At 48.7% G+C, this 18,815-nt stretch overlaps 1 protein-coding gene across 2 annotated transcripts in view; it reads right to left on the reverse strand.

The window, feature by feature from the left end:
- LOC142574417 (uncharacterized) overlaps nt 1-18,815 on the reverse strand; it is a 156,167-nt gene that overhangs the window by 51,666 nt on the left and 85,686 nt on the right. For both annotated transcript variants that reach the window (XM_075683506.1, XM_075683505.1), the window contains exon 3: nt 12,928-12,993. In XM_075683506.1, coding sequence (XP_075539621.1) covers nt 12,928-12,993 — 66 coding nt within the window. The remainder of the gene's footprint in view (nt 1-12,927; nt 12,994-18,815) is intronic.

Genomic DNA, 18,815 nt, shown 5'->3' on the forward strand with positions numbered 1-18,815 from the left:
CATGAGGATCGCACTCTGCTTCTCCAAGTAGCGATAATATTCATCACAACACACACACACACACACACACACACACACACACACACACACACACACACACACACACACACACACACACACACACACACACACACACACACACACACACACACACACACACATATATATATATATATATATATATATATATATATATATATATATATTGTCGCAGCCTATTAGGAGACGGGAAAGCCGGCGTAGAGGACGTGTAAAAGCACTTTTATGAGAGCAGTCAACGCGACGTCGTTGTCGTCTCTGTTTTCCACTCGCGCGGCACTTCAGCGTCGTTCTCATCGCCTGGCACATACCCGCGGCGACCATATAGGACGTGGCATTTGCCCCCCCTTTGAAAAAAAAGGCATCGTCCCGATGAACCAACCGCCGAAGGCTGTGCACAGACGGTGTAAAGTTGAGGTCACGAGGAAATGTAGGACTTCATAAGAAGCACGTGCACAACCTCGGGCAGATGCCGCCGGCGTTTGGAGCAGTTATGACTGTCGGGGACAACTTCATAATTCACATCGCTGATGCGGCTCAGAACTGGGTACGGGCCGAAGTATCTTCGCAGGAGCTTCTCAGACAGCTCCCGCCGACGAATCGGAGTCCAGACCCACACCTGGTCACCGACGTTGTATGTGACGGGTCTGTGCCGAAGATTGTAGTGTCGGGCATCGTATTCCTGTCGTTCTTGGATTCGCAAACGCGCAAGCTGCCTGGCTTCCTCTGCGCGCTGCGTAAACTCCTCGGCACCAGTCTCGTCGTCACCGCACTCGTGTGGCAGCATTGCGTCCAACATAGTTGTCACTTCGCGTCCGTAAACGAGGTTGAAAGGCGTCACGCGTGTTGTCTCTTGGCGAGCCGTGTTATACGCAAATGTAACGTATGGTAAAATCTCGTCGCAGTTTTTGTGGTCGACGTAGACGTACATGCTCATCATGTCTGCCAGTGTCTTCTTCATACGTTCTGTCAGCCCATTGGTTTGGGGATGATAAGCCGTGGTCTTTCGGTGAGTGGTACCACTTAGTCGCAACACGGTATCCAGAAGCGCAGCCGTGAACGCAGATCCTCTGTCTGTTATGACCACTGCGGGAGCGCCATGCCTTAGGGCGACGGCTTCGACGAAAAATCGCGCTGCTTCGGCTGCTGTTCCACGTTGGATAGCACCTGTTTCGGCGTATCGAGTAAGATAATCGGTGCCGACGATTATCCATCTATTTCCGGCAGTATACAGTGGAAATGGACCTAAAAGGTCCATGCCAATTTGTTCGAACGGCGCTTGCGTTATCTGAACAGCATGCAACAATCCAGCTGGCTTGCCGGGTAGGGCTTTGCGGCGCTGGCAATCTAGGTATGTCTGTGTGTAACGTTTCACGATCGACGCAAGTCTTGGCCAATAGTACTTCAGCCTAATTCTTGCCAATGTGTGGGTGTATCCCAAGTGACCAGCGGTCGGCTCGTTGTGACAGGAATGTAGGACTTCGTCGCGAAGAGATGCAGGAATGACGAGTAGGTAGCTGCTGCCATTAGGTGAAAAGTTCTTTTTATAGAGAACGACGTGGCGTAAGCTAAACGAAGGCAGCCCTCTCGCGAATAACCTCGGCACGCTGCTTGTTTTTCCCTCTAAGTAATTGAAAAGAGGAACCGGTTCTGCGTCCTCGCGTTGGTGGCGTGAAACGTTGACAGTATCTAGCACGCCTAGAAAACCCGCGTCATCATCGTCGTGGACTGCAGTCTCAACAGGAGACCGAGAGAGGCAGTCGGCGTCGGTGCGTCGTTTCCCCGATTTGTCCACAACCGTGAAGTCGAGCTCTTGGAGCCGAACACTCCAGCGCGCAAGCCGACCAGCTGGATCTTTTAAATTAGTCAGCCAGCAAAGTGCATGATGATCACTGACAACGGTGAAACTCCGACCATACAAATATAGCTGAAATTTCAGGACGGCCTACACCAGAGCGAGACATTCTTTTACTGTAGTGGAGTAATTAGCCTCCGTCCTGGATAGCGTCCTGCTGGCGTAAGCAATCATTCTTTCGGTGCCGACCTGCCGCTGTACAAGCACTGCGCCGAGGCCGACATAACTAGCGTCGGTATGAAGAATCGTAGGAGCGTCTTCATCAAAGTGTGCGAGGACGGGCGACGCCTGCAGCCGTTGCCGTAGGTCGTCAAAAGCCCGTTGCTGGTCTTCACCCCACACAAAGGGGACATCTTCTCTGGTAAGATGGGTCAATGGCCATGCGATGCGCGAAAATTCCGCACTAAACCGTCGGTAGTAGGCGCAAAGACCCATAAAACGTCGCACGGCCTTTTTATCTGATGGCGTTGGGAAATTAGCAACGGCCGATACTTTATCAGGGTCAGGTCGGACACCTTCACGACTAACAACGTGACCGAGAAATTGAAGTTCTTCAAAGCCAAAATGGCACTTTTCAGGTTTTAAAGTTAGACCAGCTGAGCGTATTGCTTCGAAGACCATCTTTAGTCTCCGTAAGTGTTCCTCGAACGTTACGGAGAAAACAATCACGTCGCCGAGGTAGACCAGACAGGTTTGCCATTTGAGGCCTGAGAGTACAGTGTCCATAAGTCGTTGAAACGTTGCCGGCTCAGAACACAAACCGAAGGGGAGCACCTGAAATTCATAAAGTCCGTCGGGCGTAACAAAAGCGGTCTTCTCACGGTCTCTCTCATCAACTTCTATTTGCCAGTAGCCGCTCTTCAATATCCATCGACGAAAAGTAACGTGCGTTTCGTAGCCTGTCCAGTGAATCGTCGATACGCGGTAGCGGATAAACGTCTTTCTTTGTGATCAGGTTGAGTTTTTGGTAGTCGACGCAGAAGCGCAGGCTACCATCCTTCTTTTTCACCAATACGACAGGCGATGCCCAAGGACTCTTAGATGGCCGAATAACGCCGTCGTCAAGCATCGTCTTCACTTGTGTCTGGATTGCCTCGCGCTCTTTCGGTGCTACACGATAAGGATGCTGCCGAATTGGTCTGGCGTCGGCTTCGGTGACAATACGGTGCTTAGTCAGCGGCGTCTGGCTAACTTGTGACGTGGATGAGAAGCAGCTCTTAAACTCATCGATGACCTCAAGAAGGCTGCTCCGTTCGACGGGCGATAAGGAAGGACTGATATCGACCACAGGGGCAGGCATAGCCCCAGTGAACGTCGCGTGCTCCACTGAGAGGCAGTCCTGTATTGATGTAAATTCGTCGAAGTAAGCAACAGCCGTGCCTTTAACAATGTGTCGACGTTCCCTGGTAAAATTCGTCAGCAGGAGTTCAGCACGTCCGTCGTGTACGTTAATTACGGCCCTGGCGACGGAAACGCCTTGACTCAGTACCAGTGCGTCCATGTGTTCAGCGACGCCAGTCCCAGTGTTGAAGTTGTCGCAGATTACAGGCACGAGGGAACAGCTTCGCGGCGGAAGCGTGACGTCGTCGTCGGCGATACGTAAGCGGGATCGCTGGTGTGCCGCGGGGTCGACGTCGGCTGAACTCGTAGAAAATGTGACGACGAGGTCACGGACATTAATCACTGCACCATACTCTTTCAAAAAATCCATCCCCAATATAAGTTCTTCACAACACTCAAAGAGAATGACGAGGGTGGCGACGAAGGTTGCACCGGCGATTACTATTCTGGCTGTGCATTTTACAATCGGCGTCATCAACTGGTCACCTGCAGTTCTGATGTTGGGCCCGGTTCACGGCGTCTTCACTTTTCGCAGCCTGTCGGGCAGCTTTTGACTGATTATCGAAAAATGCGAACCAGTATCGACGAGAGCGGCCACTTGGTGGCCGTCAATGTAAACGACAAGATCGGCGCTGACAGCGTCGGTTACAGGAGGTGTGGTTGGAGTCGTCGGAGTTGTAGAGTCGTCGATCGGCGTAGATGGGGGCTCTTGGGTAGCTAGCCGGTTTGCAACCTCACCACCGGAGGTCGCTGCCTCTAGTTTCCCCGGCGCGGGCTAGGGGACCGGCCCCTAGAGGCGTCAGAAAAATCGCGACGGGTCGGTGGGCTGTAACGAGCCGGAGAGGGGGAACGCGATCGAGGCGTCGTTGAACCTTCTGGCCGAAAGTTTGTAGAATTTCCGTCGCGGCTACGTTCAGCATCAGACACAGGGTAACTGCAGCTGGAAAATTTTGGATACCCAGCCGCGCGGTAGTGGCACGCGCGGTAAACATGTCCTGCTTCGCCGCAATGAAAGCATAGTGGCCGGCGGTCAGCGGTGCGCCACAAATCGGTCTTTCGAAGCGGGAGGCCGGCAGAGGATTCACTGTAGAAACGAGGCGCAGCGATCGACTGGTGGCGATACGGCATAGTTGGCGGCGGCTGTGACTGTCGAAAATAGGGCGTCGGGGGTGTCGGTGATGGCTGCGTCGTAGTGGTCGACGGTGCCAGCAGCATCGAAGTGGCAGGAGGTGGACGGCAGATAGCTTCCGCGTAGGTCAATCGTCGCGGCACCGCCTGCCAGTCGGGCGACGAAAAGGCCTCTAGAACTTCCTCCCGAACGATATCAGCGACAGAAGCCACCGCTGGTGCCATGGGAGAGATCCCGAGCTGCCGGATCTCCTCTCGCACAATCTCTCGGATGACTTCACGTAGAGACGTGCTGCAGCTCTCAGGTAGAATGGAAGCATTCACCGGCGAGCTCTTGCGATCATATTAGCGGTACCGTTGCTGTAGTGCCCGTTCTATAGCGGTAGCCTCCTTGGTAAATTCGGCCACTGTCGTCGGTGGGTTCCTTATGAGCCCGGCAAACAGTTCCTCCTTCACTCCGCGCAAGAGATAGCGCAACTTCCTTTCTTCGGCCATCTCAGGGTCTGCTCTGCGGAAAAGGAGGGCCATATCTTCTGCTAACATGGCAACGCGCTCGTTTGGTTTTTGAATACGGGATTCGAGTAGGTGCTGCACATTGTCTCTTCTGTCACTACTAGTGAATGTGTATAGCCGCTGGGTGCGGAAGGCATCCCGCGTGGTCAAATTTCTCTCCCGGTTCACAAACCACGTCCGCGCACTGTCTTGAAGCGCAAAATAGACATTAGACAGCTTTTGGTGGGAGCCCTAGTCATTATAACTGGCGACACGCTCAAATTGGTCAAGCCAATCTTGGACATCCTCAAAAGCGTCGCCGTGGAAACTTTCTGGTATCTTAGGATTCTGCAGCGTCACCTGCGATGGAGTTGCAGTAGCCATGGCGGAAGTAGGTTGACGCGCTCCAGCAGGGTCCGGCAAAGGGTTGAACTCGGGCGTCAGGCCTAGCAGGCGGCGACTGCACCGGTGAACAGGAGTTTCGATGAACGAAGGTGATTCCGCTTTCGAGGTATGGCTCCGCGAAGGGGTGCCGAGCATGAGGCAATCCTACCCCGCACCTCTACCAGTGTCGCAGCCTATTAGGAGACGGGAAAGCCGGCGTAGAGGACGTGTAAAAGCACTTTTATGAGAGCAGTCAACGCGACGTCATTGTCGTCTTTGTTTTTCCACTCGCGCGCCACTTCAGCGTCGTTCTCATCGCCTGGCACATACCCGCGGCGACCATATAGGATGTCGCAATATATATATATATATATATATATATATTGTAATGATGTTTATTTGCAAGTGAGGAGCAGCAGCTAAACAGCAGCCTAGCAGCAGCGAACAGCCCGAGCCCTCTTGAAAATCACATCACGGGTCGTCGTCCTCGTATCCGAGCTGCTATCGGAAACGCGATGTGCGTCTGCTCCATTACATCGTCCCCGAGTGTGAAACGGAGCCACCCTGGCGACTCAGGGAGTGGACGAGACGAGGGGCTTGAAATAAGGCTTCAGACGGCTAACATGAACTGTCTTCCGACCTCGGTAACGAAGGTCCGGCGATGGTGTGACGGGCTGAATGATATAGTTCCCAGGGGAGGAGGCGTCGATGATCCGGTATGTAGCATGGTTCCGGGCAAGTAGTTTAGAAGAAAGGCCAGGCATGCGAGGTGGTATTGATTGCCACACAAGGGAACCAGCAGGGAGTGTGGGCGTGGCCTCATGACTATCGCGTCTTGTCTTTTGTCCCCCCTGATTCTCGCTGGTCAACGAACAAGCCAGCTGGTGGCAATATCGGGCGTATGGGCGACTTCTGAAATTGTTGTGCACTCGGAAGCGTTAGGTCGGTAGGGCAGGAGGGCATCCAGAGGACACGAAGGCTCACGCCCACACAAGAGAAAAAAAGGTTAAAACCGCTGGTCGCTTGTGTCGCGGTGTTGTAGGCGAAAGTAACAAACCGGAGTACAGTGCCCCAATTGGTGTGAGCGTACGAGATGTACAACCTCAACATGTCGCCCGGTGTTGAGTTGAAGCGCTCCGTGAGACCGTTCGTTTGGGGGTGATACGCGGTCGACTTCAGCTGAATGACCTGGCACTCGCGAAGGAGGTATTGTATCGCTTCTGACAAGAAGACACGACCCCTATCGCTGAGTAGCTCTTGAGGAGCACCGTGACGAAGGACGAAGCTGCGAAGAATGAACATCGCAGCGTCGCGCGCGGTCGCAGCGGGAAGAGCCGCGGTCTCGTTGTAGCGCGTGAGGTGATCGACGCCAACAATAATCCAGCGGTCTCCACATCCACTGCATGGGAGCGAGCCATAGAGGTCGATGCCTCCGCGGCCGAACGGTCGAGCAGGGCACGGTAGAGGCTGTAGTGGGCCAGTAGGGCGCAATGCAAGTTTTGCTTTGTTGGCAGGCGGTGCATTATCGAACATACTGCTCCACAAACCGATACATTCCACGCCAGTAATATTGTTGACGCAGCCTTGTGAATGTTTTTAGGGCGCCGGCGTGGGCACTTTGAGGGTCAGCATTCCGCGTACACATTGGAGCGCATGTGACAAGGGATAGCCAGAAGCCATTTCCGACCATCACGCATATAGTTGCGGCGATAGAGGATGTTGGCTCGCACGGAAAAGTGGGCTGTTTGACGTCGTAGCGTTCGCGTTGAAGAAACGACCGATGGAGCGGCAATGTAGTCGAGCTGCAGGGCAATCGATGGGTCATTCCGTTTCTCGGAGAGTATGTCAATAGCGGTCAATAGTGACGGGTCTGTGGTCGGAGAAGGAACGGAAACAGAAGCCACATCAGGTGTCATCGGTGAGTGAGACAGCGCGTCAGCGTCGCAATGCTTTCGACCAGAGCGGTATACGTCACGAATGTCACGTTTCTACAGGCGAAGCGCCCAACGGCCGAGGCGGCCCGACGGGTCTTTCAAGGAGGAGAGCCAATAAAGGGCGTGATGGTCAGTGATGATTCTGAAAGGGCAGCCATAGAGATAAGAACAAAGCATGCCCAACGCACACATGATGGCTAAGCATTCCTTCTCTGTAACGGCATAATTCATCTCAGCTTTTTTAAGGGTACGGTTGGCATAAGCCACGACGTATTCATTCGTGGCTTTCAGCTGGGCCAAGGCCGCACTAAGGCCGACACCACTTGTGTTGGTGTCAACATCTGTCGGCGCAGTTCAGTCGTAATGGCGAAGAAGTAAGAAAATACCGTAACATGTCAAAGGCTTCATTAAATACTTACGACCATGCAGAAATGCATTTGCTTGCGGTAAGCAACTTCGTCAAGGTTGCGATAATAAAGACGAAGTTCCGCACGAAGCGTCGAAAATAATAGCACAGGCCTATGAAATTTCGCAGGACCTTGATAGATCTGGGCTTCGGAAACGAGGCGACTGCGCGAAGCTTGTCGGGATAAGGAAGGATACCATCTTTCGAGACAACGTGACCAAAGACAGTTAATGTTCGGGCAGTGAAACGGCACACGGCACTTCTTGAGGTTTAGCGGTAGGCCAGCTGAAGTGAGACAGGTCAGGATGTCATGCAGATGGGCGAGATGTGTCAAAAAATCCCGTGAGAAAAGAACTATGTCATCCAGGTAACATAAACAAGTCTTCCACTTGTGTCCACGAAATATGGTATGAATCGTGCGCTCGAAGGTAGCAGGTGTAATGCGGAACCCGAAGGGCATAACGTTAAACTCGTACAGGCCATCGGGAGTGATGAAAGCTGTCTTTGGGTGATCAGCCTCAGCCATGGCAACCTCCAATAGCGAGAGCAGAGCTCTAAAGACGAGAGGTATTCGCCACCTTGCAGACAGTCGAGACTACCGTCGATGCGAGGCAGGGGCAGACGTCTTTTCTTGCAATCCTGTTTAGGCGGCGATAATCGATACAAAACCGAATGGTGCCATCTTTTTTTCGCACTAGAACGACAGTTTACCACCAAGGGCTTTGAAAAGGCTGAATGACGCCGCGCTGCAGCCTGTCGTCCACTTGTTTCGTGATGAATCGGCGCTCTTTTACGGAAACGCGATACGCACGCTGTCGCAAGTGGGCATGGGAACCGGCGTCGCTAGTATAAGAGACACTTGTCGCGCGACCCAAGGATGGTTCGTTGCAGTCGAACGAAGAAACGAACTTGTTCAGAAGAGTAAGAAGTTAAGTGCGATAAGACGGCTAGAGGTCTGCGGCGATGGCGTTGTCAAAAATAACTGAAGGCAGTGTTGATGAGACGGAAGTTATGGCGTTCAGATGTGAACGGGTGGCGCCATCGTCAACGTCAAGGTCTTCAATACATGTGACAGCTTGCACGAATCCTAAGGCCTCCCGGCGCAGTATGGTCACTGGATATCTGTGCGGATTACAGATGGGTATCCAAACGGGTTCAGACCTAACAGTGAGGACGGCGAACGGCTGAAATAAGTTCTTGCGGTAAGAAAGCATGTCAGATGGCGTAAACGCCGCAGTTGAGTCTCGCGCGGCAGTACACGACAAGGTTGCATGCACCGACGCCTCCGGAGGTAGACCAATATCGTCATCCGCGAAGACTTTGTGAAGATTGAGGTCGGCGCCGACCGATGGCGAGTTACATAGCGGATAAGGGCCACTTGCGCGCGAGAACAATCGATGATGGCACTATGACGTGACAGGAAGTCCCATCCGAGGATGAGATCATGAGAACAGGAGGGGAACACAAAAATCTCGATGACGTACAAAACGTCTTTGATGACTACACGGCCGCTGCGTACAGCTGTAGGGTTAATGCGTTGCACGCTAGCAGTGCAGCGTGCCATGCCAGATGGAGGGCTTCTGAATTTTTCAGCTTCCGACAAAGATTTTGAGGGATGATGGAAACTGCGGCCCGGGTATCGATAAGCGCTTGAGCGGATGCTCCCTCAACATGGACGTCAACGACATTCTGTGGTGAAAATTGTGGCCTTAGAAAGTTCGATGAACTTGCAGTTCTTGCCTCCGGAACTGCGCTAGTCAAGTTCCCTCGGCCGTATGTGGCGGACGACATATAGGTGACAGCGACCGTCGATATGGCGACCGAGAATGTGGCTTTCTGAACGGCGGTCGCGATCGAATAGTCTCAGTGGCGAGTCAGCGGCATCTTGGCGGCGCATCTCGACGGCACGTTGTGGCGCGTAGGTAAGCTGGTCGAAAGCGTCACGGTGCGAGGGAATGTTACGACGACAAAAGCGCGCAACGTTACCAGCAGTGCCACAGGCGAAATAAATAGGTCTGTTCTCTCCTGAGCGCCACGTGTCGGCTGGACGAAAAAGCTGGGGTGACTGCCATGGAACGGGAACAGGGGGACCCGGTGCGTTGGTGGTAGCATGGAATATGACGGTGGGGTCACCGGGCGAGAGCAACAGCATACTTGAACGGCGGAGGTGTGACTCGTGACCGGCAGTCAGCATAAGAGAGCGGTGACATGGAGATGCGAATAGCGGCGGGTAGTCAACATAGGAGAGCGCTGCAGTCGCAGGAGCTGGCGGGCGACTTGGGATAAGTGCGTCAGATATTTCGGCACGGATTACTTGTTGTTCGGGCGAAGGCAGTGTTGGCGCAGGCTCCTGGCTGTGAGGGAGCGGCGATAGCTGGCGGGCCCCTTCCTTGTGAGTGAAATGCTTGAGCAGAAGGACGAGAGCAGAACGATCGGTATGGCCAGCGGCATCTGAAATGGCCGAGACTGAGTCAGCCAGTGGGAGGTTTTGGCGGGTGATGTTACGTTGGCAGCGCAATTCGTCGAAACTGTGACACAGGTTGAAGAGTACGGCGACGCTGGTTGAACTCTTGGCCAGCAGCGTTTGAAACGCGTCGTCCTCAATACCCTTGAGAATATGGTTAATCTTCTCGTCCGCCACCATCTTTCGATTAGCACGGCTGCAGAGATCCAAGGCATCCTCAATATAGTTGAGGAAGTCTCACCCGGTTTATTCATTTCTTATTCATTTGTGATACCCTCAAGGTACATAATTGTACATTGCAGAGGGGACGGGCGAGGATACATTCCAAGAGTAAAAAAATACTGGATTAGTTGATGTAATTCGCAGGCAGGGAAAAAAGTCATATGAAAAAACTAGTAATGTATTCGTAACAACAAAAACAGGCACTTACATAATATGAAAATACAGAAGAAGTACACTTTAGCAAGCAGACAATGTTCACGAATAAGTACGTCATCATGCCATTTGCCACTATACATTATTTTATGTAGATTAGTGTATTCTTAAGAAGAGTGGGGTCACTGATGCTTACTAATGATATAGGTAAATTATTCCAATGGACTGAAGTCCTAGGAAGGAATGATTGTGAGCACGCGACGGTGTTATTACGGGGTACGCTAACTTTATGTACGTGATAACGACGAGGCGAATAATAAAGCGCAGGGTGGATTCAAAGAGGGCGGAGAGATGCGTTGTGGAAGTAGATTTTATGAAAATGGAAAATGCGTGATTCCTTCCTGCGAAGAGATAATAATGCGGTTTGAAGGGTACTCTTCATTATTGTAACACTAGCAGTGCGATGGTGGTTAGCTGAGATGAAACGAACGGAGCGATTTTGCACAGATTCAACTTCGTTAATTAAGGTGATTTCACATGTACGACTGTGAAAAATGCTCTCTAAGATGATAGCGGAATAGTTACTAGTATTTTTTTAGAAAATCGTGATTTCGTCTATTCTACAAGCAGACGTAAGCTTAAGAGAGTATATTATTTTTTTATGCCAGTAGATTTAAAAGTTACGGGATCCATAGGTAAAAAATTGCAGCATGATCCAAGACATCCTCAGTATACTTGGGGAAAGTTTCTTAGGATGTTGCCGTTCTCGGTGGCGTAGACGCAAGTTCGGCGCGCAGCTTGCGGGCAGCGGGGCGGCCAAACGCTTCGGCGAAATGTCTCTTGAATGTGGACCAAATCGGGGTGAGGGGGGGATTTCAGATTCGTGATTCTTAAACCATAGATGTGTGGCGTCAGCAAGGTAAAATATGACGTTATTCAGGTTAGATTCGTCGTCCCACTTATTGTGAGCGCTTATACGTTCTTAGGAGGACAACCAGACTTCGACGTCATGTTTTCCGGTCCAGCAAAAGATGTCCGGGTCGGGCTGACGGAGAACGCCGGCGCAAGTGACAGGGGCAGCCATGGGTGCAGTCGGTGCGTAGGTCGCATCAGTAATGGTGACCGTGGGCAACGTATGATTGCGAAGCTCTAAGGTGACTTGAGGGATTCCAGCAATCTCCACCAAATGTAATGATGTTTAATTAAAAGTGAGAAGCAGCAGATAAACAGCAACCTAGCAACAGCGAGCAGGCCGAGCTCTCTTGCTATCAACAGCATGAGTCGTCGTCGTCGTCTCCGAGCTTCTATCGGAAACACGAGGCTCGTCGCATCTGCTTTATTATAATCTCTCTCTCTCTCTCTCTCTCTCTCTCTCTATATATATATATATATATATATATATATATATATATATATATATATATATATATATATATATATATATAGTCACGTAGTTGTCGAAAACCTTATCTGCCGGTCAAGTGCGGCAGCTATTATACACGAGCCATCGAACGTTACACAGTAATCGCTGGTGCTTGCGTGTCTTCCAGAAAGTTCTACACCATTTGCGTTCCCCATACATGCAATCACATTACACATGGCTCGGTCACAACAGGCAGCGGATAGAACCATCGATATCATTCCAGAAACTTCCCATGCATGCAGTCGCGTTCAGCGCTGAGCGATAACGTTTCGTAGGTGGTGAAAGGCATTCACCCGAAAAAGATAAACAGGTCCACGCGTCAATATATATATATATATATATATATATATATATATATATATGGTGTTCTGTCTAAATGTAACAGAGGTTAAAACGACAGAGTGTGCTAGCGGGCTGAGGCAAACTCAGTGATGTTGAGCACCACGCGGCCTAGTGTGCGGCATTTTCTCGTTTTCGTAGTGCCAATACGGAAGTTGCACGTTGCTTTAAAAATGGCCGACGGACGTGTTTTCGACAAAGTCGTATTGATGGAGCTCACCTCAGAAAGCCTGCGAAATACGACAAGCGCATAATAGCGCCACTAATTCAATGTCCGCTGATGACATATCAAGAAACAAAATCCGCTAGCAATTACTGACGCGTCAGGAAAAGGAAACGTGCGCCACGTCTGTAGGAAGCAATTGCTAGCCCACGTGGACCCTGTACTAAACCACATGTCGCGTGGCGTGCGCGTGGCCATGCCGCCCACTTGCACCGTCATGAGCGCTAGAAGCGGGCGCGGTAAGTACATGCGATAGCACCGCTTGGGCGGCATGGCGACGCGCGTTTCTCGTGCGAAAAAAGATCCGTGCGGGCTTGGCTTGAATTGCGAGTAATCGAAGCTCGAAAAGAAACGAGAAACACAAACATAAAAGGATAGGATAACAGTTCGACACCATTTGTGGCAGCTTTGGCGTTGCTGCACCTTTGATACGCTGTCATTGTCTACGCGCAGCGGCTAGTCCTGCTTTTGCGCATTGTCGAACAGAAAAGACAATGGTCGCCCTGTTGAGTCTTATAACTTACGTTGAACGGAATATGTGGATATCGCTCCTGGCAGATGTCGACTGCGTCACACAGGCTTCGCAAGAACTGCAAGGCACAAGACACATATATAGACACATAGCTTTAAAAAAAACTGGCATTTTATTTTGTAGCTAACGTGATAACTTTTAAATCAACATTGAAGGTTTTCGACCATCCAATAAGGCATGTTTTATCTTTTCCTCCTTGAGCGTTTGAGCGAGGTACGTGACTTCTGACTTTAGGGTTACAAAACTCCCAATAAGGAGGTTTTGCAGAAGCACGTCATTATCATCGTTCTGGCTTATCATACCATTACTGATAACAGTAAATGATACAAAGTTCACCGCAAGAAAATGTGCCCTCTCACAGATTCAGTTCTTTAATGATGCAGAGCTTGAGGCGATGAGGGAACCATATGAGTGGAGAGCGACATGGAGGTTATGGCGCAGAGGCTTTTTTTTTCGTCATGGTTTACATCAGCCCTGCCACTGGTTTTCCCGTATGTTGCCAGAAGTCGGTGTGTTACCAGGTGCCTTGCATTACGAAGTGCATTCTGACAGGCTTCAGACCCTACCTATTCCGAAGTGGAGCTGGGAAGGTCCAATCGCCAATCGCTGGGTGAGTCTGCATTATCTACGAGCACCTGCAGGAAAAAGCCTCTCCCCCTCCTAACATGCAACGCTTGCAGTGAACGCGCTTATGTCTCTATATCATGTGTTTTGTTTTCGATTTTAATAATACGATTGCGAAAATTTAAGATACCAGCAAAATATACAAATAAATAAATAAAACAATGAAAATTCCATTGTGCTGGACTAGTAAAGCTAACTTTTTGCATCAACAAGCATTGTCAGTTCGTTTGTTTGGCCAGGTGGAGGTTACGGTTTAGAAACACCGTTTTGCATAAGCGCCAGCTTTTCACACGCATCTTTATTGTGACCTGTTTATGCCAAATGGAAAAAATATTTCATATGGGGCACTGCCGTAGCCATAAAGAATAATAACGGGGACAACACTGTCCTTTGTTGAGTCATGTTATTGGTGGAGGGTACAAAGACAACCATCCGTTCCAAACTGCCCCGGGCTAATGATGAATACATCGCAACATACCGCCGAGGATGCCATAAAACTGCTTTGTCATCCCATTATTATGGAAACTGATGCCCACAAGTAGTCTAACAAACCGATTAGGCACAATAAAGTAGTTCCTCGATGTCCGCTATTTCAGGCTGTAACGAGCGTGTAATTTAGCTGAATGTTGTCATCATCATCAACATGTTCAGCCGAGTTTTGAGTTGACCGCAGAGTGAACGCCTCTCGTGTAATCTCCAAATAAACCTGTCTTGCGCTAGCTGGTTCACCTTTCACCTGAAATTTTTCTATTTCCTCGTTGCATCACCCCAGTTAATTTTCTGCCGTTGTCGACTGTGCGTCCACCGGCTATCTGCAACACGCATTACATGACCTGCCTAGCTCCATTCTTTTTGTCGTCTTAATGCCGACTAGAATATCGGCTATTGCAGTTTTATGTAGGATTCACGAGGCTCTCTACATGTTCCTTAACGTTACGCCTAACATTTTTCGTTCACTCGCTGCTTACGCGGCGCATTACTTCTTCACGAGCTGTTCTTGTGAGCCTACAAATTTCTGCCCTATATGCTAGCACCGGTAGAAGCAATGATTGTACACTTTTGCAGCGAAGCTGTTAGTCCTTCAGTGGTCGGCATTTTTTGTGTCCGCGTTCATTAACAAAAATGCGGGCCAATCACGACGGCAGTGCAGGCAAGGGGCAGTGACTAGCACACATATAATAAAGCAGCGGCTTCAAGCACTCAGCAGTGATATGAACTATGCATTCATTCGTAGCAATCATGCGTACAACATGCAGAACAGCATGAGTTTCAAAAAAAAGCACAAAACAAGCACCCGAATGGCAATATATGTTATAAACCTTTCCTGATAACAGTGCAAAGCACGTAGCGCTCCCTGCATACGTTTCCCGGTAAGATTTACTTTAAATCAAGCTGCTCAATCTTTTGTAGCAATTCATATTTAATGGTGCTGCACAGCACAACGCCGTCGGCATACCGACGGTTGTAGAGATATGAGCTGTTTATTCTCTTATATGCTTCTCCTATGCATTCAGTGAATAGCATTGGAGATATTGTATCTTCTTGTTTGACCGGTTTCTTGATAGCTAATTTTTTCGTTTGATGTGGGATAAACAAAATAGCTGTGACATCATTGTTGATATTTCTCCAGATATTCAAGTATGCCACCTTTACAGGCTAATTGTGCAACGTTTCCATGACTGCTTGCACTTCTGCTGAATCAAAAGCCTTTTCATATTTTCTGAAAGTCATATACAGATGTTGATTATCTCAGCAGCTTTATCAATTACCTGATTGATGACGCGCAAGCGATCCATTGTACAAGTTCTCTGCCTGAAGTCAGCCTGTTTGTTTCGCTTGATTGAACTCATGTATTGCGGTTATTTTACTGTAAGTTATCTTGTTGAATATTTTATGCAATACTCAAAGCCAGCCAATGAGCCTACAATTCCTTTAAAGACTCGCTTCTTATGAATTAGTACAATGTTGAAGTTTTCCCAGTTCCCTGGTATACCTGAACTAATGCCACATTGTGTCTAAAGGGCAGCAAGCTTTTCAGGCACATCTCCTCCACAGTTATTTAAATAGACTGTTATTCTATCATCCCTTTCTGCTTTTCGCCGGGGCATGTCTTGTAAGAGCTTCTTAACCTCATGGCTGCTTATATAAGGCGAATCTGTATCCTGTTCTCCACTACTTCCATTGCACGTTGCGTGACTTCTCTGGGAAGTGTATAAATGTCAGTGCAGAACAGGTCAATGTGTAATTTTTCTTCTTTGTCTATATCATCAAAAGTGCTGATGACATTTCCTTGCATTTATTTCACTGCATACTTCTTGCCCTGTCCTATACCAAGTTTTCTTTTCATTAATAGGCGTGCATTGTTTACTGCTGCCTCAACCTTCCCTACGTTACAATTTCGAATATACCTTGCCTTATCTTTGGTGATAACGCTTGACAGTTCAGCGACTTTTCCATGATTTTTTTGTGTAGACACTGTGCTGCTTTGTCATTTCTTTATCGTTCCCTTTGTTACTGGGAAAGCATCCCTACATGTTCGCTTGGTGCATTACTGCCCCCTTCCTTTCCTATTTCTGAAATAAGTCTACTTGAGGTTTCATTACCTACATCTATGTGATCTCCATCTTCGTGTTCTAAAGCTGCATATTTGTTTGAAGCGAATAGCCTGAATCCATCTGCTTTTACCCTTAATCCGTAGACGTTGGACTCTGTCTTCTTGAACAATTTTACTCTTTCGCTCTTGAAATTGAGAGGAATCCAAGATGTCATAAACATACGGTCACTGCCGTTTACCCTACCGAACATTTCTACATCATGAAGAATGCTGGTATCAGCGGAGAGTATGAAATCAATTTAATTTCTTGTTTCTACATGAGGGCTTTACCAGGTCTACTACTTGTAACAACAATTCCTCAAGAAGGCACTCAGTATTTGCAGTCTATTCTTTTGTCGAATTCTACACACACCTTTCCTATAGTGTTCCTAAAATCGATGCAATAATTTTAAATTTCTTGTTCCCGAACCTGCTTTTTTGCATTGATGTCGCCCATGACTATAATTTACTGAGTTTTCACTTTTCACATTCTTTATTCAACCTATTCATCAAACTGTTCTATTTCTTCTCCATCATGAATGGAGGTTCAAGAGCAGGCATGTGCTACGTTTATTCCATAAATCATATTTAGCTTTATTACGACTACTGCTACCATCTCATTACTGATGTAGAATTCCTCCATGTGGCATGCTCTGCTCTTATGAATTACAAATCTTATCGCGCATTCTCTCTTGTCGGGAAGACCACACTAGCAGAGCATGTCGATGCAGCACCATATAAACCTCATCAGTTCATGCAAGCTCACTCAGACTAATATTACCCCAAGCAATATCTGATATTTCCTCAAAGAGCTTTGTTAACGTATCCTTGCTCATGAGGGTTCACATGTTAAATGCTATCAGGTTGTTTCCAGTGGCGGCCTGTCGTGATCAAGAGATTCGTAGCACCGTCGGCCGCGTCGCAGGTCTGACAGCCACTTTGGTCATGTGCTTCACAGCGGCTGGTGACTTAGGGCTGTTTAATTGTAAGAATCATGATGGAGGTGGTGACTGAATACTGCACCAGGAAGGTTAATTCCTACTCTGGTAGGGAGTAACTTTGTTTAAGCTTACTGGGCCTTCAAATTTCGTTTCACCGGGACTGGGAAGCCCCACGGCTACTCGGGATTTTTTTGCCGCTGCAAGGCACCACACTAAGTTTGAAAAAATCTGCTTAATATATTAAGGCCCACTGTGGCTGATGAAAAGGGCAGTCCTGAACTTAGCGTCACCTATTACTCCTCCAGAAAATTGGCCACCCTGTATACGCAATGCCTCATGACTTCGAGCGTACCGGAACCTTGGAAGAACGACAACATATTCCTAATCCATAACAAAGGGGACGCCAAAGACTTGAAAGTAATAGACCAATCAGCTTACTGTCCGTTCCCAAAAAAATATATGCTAAGATAATCGCAAATGGAATCAGGAACACCTTACACTTCTGTCAATCAAAGGCCCAGGCAGGATTCCGTAAAGGCTACTCAACAATAGACCATATTCATAGTATCAATCAGGTGATAGAGAAACGGGCGGAATATAACCAACCCTTATATATAGCTATCATTGATTACGAGAAAGCGTTTGATTCAGTCGAAACTTCAGCAGTCATGGAGGCAATATGGCATCGAGGTGTAGACGAGCCGCATGTAAAAATACTGAAATATATCTATAGCGGCTCCACAGCCACCGTAGTTCTCCATAAAGAAAGGAACAAAATCCCAATAAAGAGACGCGTCAGGCAGGGAGATACGATCTCTCCAATGCTATTCACAGCGTGATTACAGGAGGTGTTCAGAGACCTGGATTGGGAAGAATTGGGGATAAGAGTTAATGGAGAACACCTCAGTAACTTGCGATTCACTGATGATATCGCCTTGCTTAGTAACTCAGGGGACCAATTGCAGTGCATGCTCAGTGACCTGGAGAGGCAAAGCAGAAGGGTGGGTCCAAAAATTAATCTGCAGGAAACTAAAGTAATGTTTAACAGTCTCGGAAGAGAACAGCAGGTTACAATAGGTAGCGAGGCACTGGAAGTGGTAAGGGAATACATCTACTTTGGACGGGTAGTGACCGCGGAACCGGATCATGAGACTGAAATAATCAGAAGAATGGGCTGGGATGCGTTTGGCAGGCATTCTCAGATCATGGACAGCAGGTTGTCATTATCGCTCAAGAGAAAAGTGTATAACAGCTGTGTCTTACCAGTACTCACTTACGAGGCAGAAACCTGTAGGCTTACGAAAAGCGTTTTACTTAAATCGAGGACAGCGCAATGAGCTATGGAAAGAAGAATGATGGAGGTAACGTTAATGGATAAGAACAGAGCAGATTGGATGAGGGAACAAGCGCGCGCTAATGACACCTTAGTTGAAGTCAAGAAAAAGAAATGGGGGATTCGCAGGACATGTAATGAGGAGGGACGATAACCGATGGTCATTAAGGGTTACAGACTAGATTCCAAGGGAAGGTAAGCGCAGCAGTGGGTGGCTGACAGTTAGGTGGGCGGATGAGATTAAGAAGTTTGCAGGAGCAACATGGCCACAAATAGTACATGACCGGGGTAGTTGGAGAAATGTGGGAGAGGCCTTTGCCCTGTAGTGGGCGTAACCAGGATGCTGCTGCTGCTGATAATGATTACTCCTCCTCCTCCTCTGCCTTCTG

The sequence above is a fragment of the Dermacentor variabilis genome, chromosome 3 (assembly GCF_050947875.1).
Source record: "Dermacentor variabilis isolate Ectoservices chromosome 3, ASM5094787v1, whole genome shotgun sequence".
Taxonomy (NCBI): Eukaryota; Metazoa; Arthropoda; class Arachnida; order Ixodida; family Ixodidae; genus Dermacentor; species Dermacentor variabilis.